General features: G+C 52.8%; 1 protein-coding gene across 1 annotated transcript; it reads left to right on the forward strand.

The window, feature by feature from the left end:
• Positions 1-689: 689 nt before the first annotated feature.
• On the forward strand, positions 690-4,481 carry SARC_06195 (hypothetical protein). Its single transcript, XM_014299913.1, has 2 exons — positions 690-776; positions 968-4,481. Exons 1-2 carry the CDS (start codon positions 720-722, stop codon positions 4,373-4,375), a joined length of 3,465 nt encoding a protein of 1,154 aa, XP_014155388.1. The 5' UTR covers positions 690-719; the 3' UTR covers positions 4,376-4,481.
• The last annotated feature ends 270 nt before the right edge of the window (positions 4,482-4,751 follow it).

Consider the following 4,751-nt stretch of genomic DNA (forward strand, 5'->3'; position numbering starts at 1 on the left):
AGTTCAATGCATACTATAATTTTCCAAAAGACAGTACAAGTACTCATCTACAGTGGCCACTGTATGGCTGCGTGGCTTGTAAACATATAGCTAGAATTGCAATCGTTGTACACGACGTCAGGGGTTATTTTGTTTCATTGAATATGTGTTTTTAGAATTGTCTGAATCACAAATGTACATCTTAGACTCAGAGAGAAACCGTCAAACCAACGCATTGAGTTGTTGATTCACATGTTAGAATAGCTACGCGTGTTTTTTTTTGGTTTGTTTCACGACTCTTATTTCATCTCGTTGTTAATGGCCTTCCAATCCCTGGACTGGCGAACGACCACGAGGGTTTCTGGTTTAGTACCACTAGGAGATATGTGGAGTGTATGCACATGGATGTTCCATGGACGTGTTTTGTATAAATGTATTAAAAGCTGAAAGTTCAGAATACACGTTTGTTCTAACTGAATTCAAAGCAGAAAGTATACGTACGTGTACAATGTAGTTGTGCACGTACACTCGAGTGTGTGGTCATGTGGTCCAATTGAGACACACGTGGCCCGTGCCCATTGTTTGTATGTATATCAGGTGATGTGGGTAGACTGTTAAATAGTGCTGCCACACAGAGTAGATTCGGACTAAATATGGCCCGTGAGCAAGTGATCAGATGGTTTTGTGTAGTCTCTCTCGCGGCTGTATCGGTTATCGGTCGATTCGATTTTCTTGAACAGATGACTAAGCGCAGACCGTCGCCTGCTATGACTGTCACGAGAGGCACTGCACTCGTAGTGCGTGTATTCGACCTCAACATCAGAGGATAGTGCTGTAATAGCATGTAGGCTACAATATTCTCGGCTGTGATACCTTAGGTTGTAATATTCTCGGCTGTGATATCATAGGTTACATTGTTGTCGTCTGTGTTATCGTGGGTGGCCCTATAGTCGGCTGTGTTAACATCTAGGGTCCATATATCTCACAGGTTAACCATAAGAAAATCAGACACTCGAAGAGATGCGAATCCCGCAAACCGAAGAAAGCCAAGAAAGTGAGCGAAGCCCCTAAAGCGCAGCAACTACTGGTCCCATCCAATGACTCGTCTAATGATTATGGGTCGAATGCTACAGCCAGCCCACCACCCAGCCACAACACTGTACATGTCCCTGAGGAATCAGTAGGTACTACGGACGATGTGGATGAGGATGTAGGTTGCCATAGCAACAACAGGTTGACACACCCACCCACCACCGCCACACAAAGACCACACACTCAACAGTGGGATGCAGACGCACCGGAACAGTCGGCAGCCGATGGGGCGCACACGCGGGCGTACATATGTATCAGCGAATCAGATGATGGAACATATATCCACCCACACAGCCCACCACCACTACGATTAGATAATGGAACGTACATCCACCCACACAGCCCACCACCACCACTACTCACAGCTGCGGTGAAGATGTCCAGAAGAGATGCGCGGGACAGGTATGTAGGCGTGCGCCCTAGTGCAGTCAGTGAAGGTAGGCACGAGTGTGAAGGGGTGGGTACAGACGAGCTGGTAAAGAATGGGGGGGATTCGCCTGGGGCCGTTATACCGACAATCAGGCGCTCTAAGGCCAGATACATGGCCTCTGCCGCACACCTCAATGTGCACAAACCAAAGGTCATACCAACGATCAATCGGTCACGGGCTAGATACAAGCATGGCACTGTAAGGCACGTCCGTCTCAGTGTGTGTAGTGAGACATGCACGAGAGAAGACGGGTGTCCGAAGCACCAGGGTGCACACGGACACGAACCCCAGAGTGTGTTAGAGAGTGTGGGGAGTAGCGCTGCGTCTGTGTCAGACGGGAAGGTGTGCATTCCACGAGTGCCTCCGCGTAGCACGACCAGTAAGTCAGTCATCGACGTCACGTCTGTGGATGACGGCTATGCGCATGCGGACACAGCCGATGTGCGCCAGAGCTCTACCGACGATACTTATCAACTCACAACACGCACACAGCACTCGACAACAGATACCGCCGCAGCTGGCACGGGTGACTGTCCACAAGTGTCCCATTCTCCCGAATTACAGCCCACCGAGGACGTCTGTATTGGAGACTGGGGCGCAGACATGGGATTCTCAATCGGCGACGACGATGATGCTGCGTTTGCGCTACGGAGTGAGGAGTCTTTCCCACAGCCAACCACAGCCCGAGGTAGTGCGACGGTGTCTGGCGTTGGTTTGTTTGGTGAGCAGGATAGAGCCTATGTGGAGAGGATAGCGGACAGACCACTCACGACACCACCTCCACTGGTAGCGAATGTGGGCAACGCAGCCACACCCGCGCACGCACACGCACACGCACACGCACACGCACACGCACACACGCAGTCACAAGACACTACAGCGAGTGCTGAGGACGCTGGCAGGCTCAAACGGCCGGCGCAAGGAATCGGCAAGGTAAAACGCTCCAAGCGACAGCGATTGGGCTCAGCACCGCACAACACCGAGGGAACAGGCGGGGGAGTGGGTGGCAGCACTGAGGCGGGTGACGCATGCATGGTCGTGTGCACGTGGCCGGGGTGTGGGACTGTGGCAGCCGATCGAGACGAGCTACTGCGGCATCTGTGCGAGCACACGGACGGGCTGTGGGCTGGGTGTACTGCCCCGTGGTGCAAGGAGGTGTGCACCAGCAACGAGGCACTCGAGAGGCACGTCCGCACACACTACAAGCGCACACCGTACGTGTGCCTGTGGCAGGGGTGCACGGCCTTGTTCGACTGTGTGAAGGCGGTTATAGGCCACGCACAGGCACACACGGGTGAGACGCCGTTTGCGTGTTCGTGGCGTGGCTGTGACAGTGTGGCGGTGAGCTCCGATAATCTGCTGACGCACATGACTACGCACTGTGGGCTGCGCTCGTTCATGTGTACACACGGCGGATGTGGTGCGTGCTACGCCGACAAGGACGCTCTGACACAGCACCAGAGCACACACCGCAGAGGCCTCGACTGCAAATGGGACGGGTGTGGGGCTACCCTCCGCAGCGATCGGCAGCTCATACGCCACATGCGAGTGCACACGGGTGAGTGCCCATATGTGTGCACGTGGGAGGGGTGTGACCAGAGCTTTGCAAAACGCAAACGCCTGGCCAAGCACCTGCGGCTACACACCGAGTTGCCCGACTCAGCACAGATCAAAGTAGAATCCTCCACCCCCACTGGTGCTGGTGTGTGCCCTAACAACTCCCATGGCCCACTGTCGGGTGCTGGTATGGGTACGGTTGTAGGTGAGAGCCCTGCGACCACCGCACAGACTGCCCCAGTCCGACTACAACAGCCACAGGACAGGACAGGCGCGCCCGTCCAGCAACCGTCAACTGCACCCGAAATATCTGGGGGGACCGGTGTGGTGTCTAGGGCCAACGCCCACCTTTGTGCGTGGAGTGGCTGTGGTGTGCGTGTGACGAGTGAGAAAGCGCTGCGACGCCATCTGACAGAATTTCATGTGCGTGTGCCGTGTCCGTACCCTAACTGCGCACATACATGCTACAGACACGAGGTATTCAAGCACGCGCAGGCGACACACTATCGCGACCGCCGTACCAAGGTGTACCAATGCGCGTGGGGTTCGTGTGCTAGCAAAAGCAGACCACTGCGTGCAGTGCTGAAGCATATGAGAACACACATCAGGCATGTCATCTACTCATGCTCCTGGGAAGGGTGCAGTTTCAACGGTGCTGCTCTCGTACGCATCAAACGGCACATGATGAGAGATCACCAAGCACACTCTACCCTCCTTCCCACAGCCACACATAGCCACACAGTCCATGCCACTGCCGGTGGTGTGTGCACACAACAACCCAAGCGTGCCAAAACCACAGCAGCTGATAGCCCTTGGCGGGCCTGTGCATTTGTGGGCTGTGGTGTGACCGAGGACAACGTACGCCTTATGAGGAAACACCTGCGTGCTCATGTAGCACCCCCCATCCATTGCCCCTTTGGCGACTGTGGTGTGCTGCTTTCGTCGGAGCTTCCCCTGAAACGGCATGTTCGCGCGCACATTTCCGGCGGTGTGTATGTGTGTTCATGGTCGGTTGGGTGCGATGCCGAGAAGAGTGAGGCGAAGGCTTGTGGTGTGCAGCTTCGGGGTGCGAACAATCTGTTACTGCATATGCGCAGGCACACGGATGATAGTGTGTTTAGGTGCACGTGGCCTGGTTGTGATCAATCGCAAACCTTACAGTTTGACACAGTGCAACATATGATGAACCGGCACCTCGCAAGTATCTCAAGCGTCTTCACATGCACTGTGGACGAGTGCGGAGAGGAATTCGGTTCGAAGAAGGCACGCCGAAAGCATATTACAAACAAACACACTCCAGATGTCAAACATGCATGATTGTAGGAAAGTATTAAAGACAAACACACTCCATTTGACAGTTATAAAGACAAACACACCCCAGATGTCAAACGTGCATCATTAAGGGGAATTAGTAGAGACAAACACACTCCACATGACAGTATTAAAGACAAACACACTCCATACAACAGTATTAAAGACAAGCACACTTCATATGACAGAATTAAGACATACACACTCCATATGGCAGTATTGAAGATAAACACACTCCATATGGCAGTATTAAAGACAAACACACTCCATATAACAGTCTTAAAGACAAATACATTCCATATGACAGTATCTAAGACAAACACACTCCATACAACAGAATTAAAGACAAACACACCCCATATGACAGTATTCAAGACATACA

The sequence above is a fragment of the Sphaeroforma arctica genome (assembly GCF_001186125.1).
Source record: "Sphaeroforma arctica JP610 unplaced genomic scaffold supercont1.432, whole genome shotgun sequence".
Lineage (NCBI taxonomy): Eukaryota > Ichthyosporea > Ichthyophonida > Sphaeroforma > Sphaeroforma arctica.

What these genes read in the sequence shown, in the direction of transcription:
- SARC_06195 (XM_014299913.1), top strand. Translation starts at nt 720, where the DNA reads ATGACTAAGCGCAGACCGTCGCCTGCTATGACTGTCACGAGAGGCACT. An exon ending in CGAGAGGCACTGCACTCGTA is followed by an intron (nt 777 to 967) that starts GTGCGTGTATTC and finishes TATATCTCACAG; the next exon opens with GTTAACCATAAGAAAATCAG.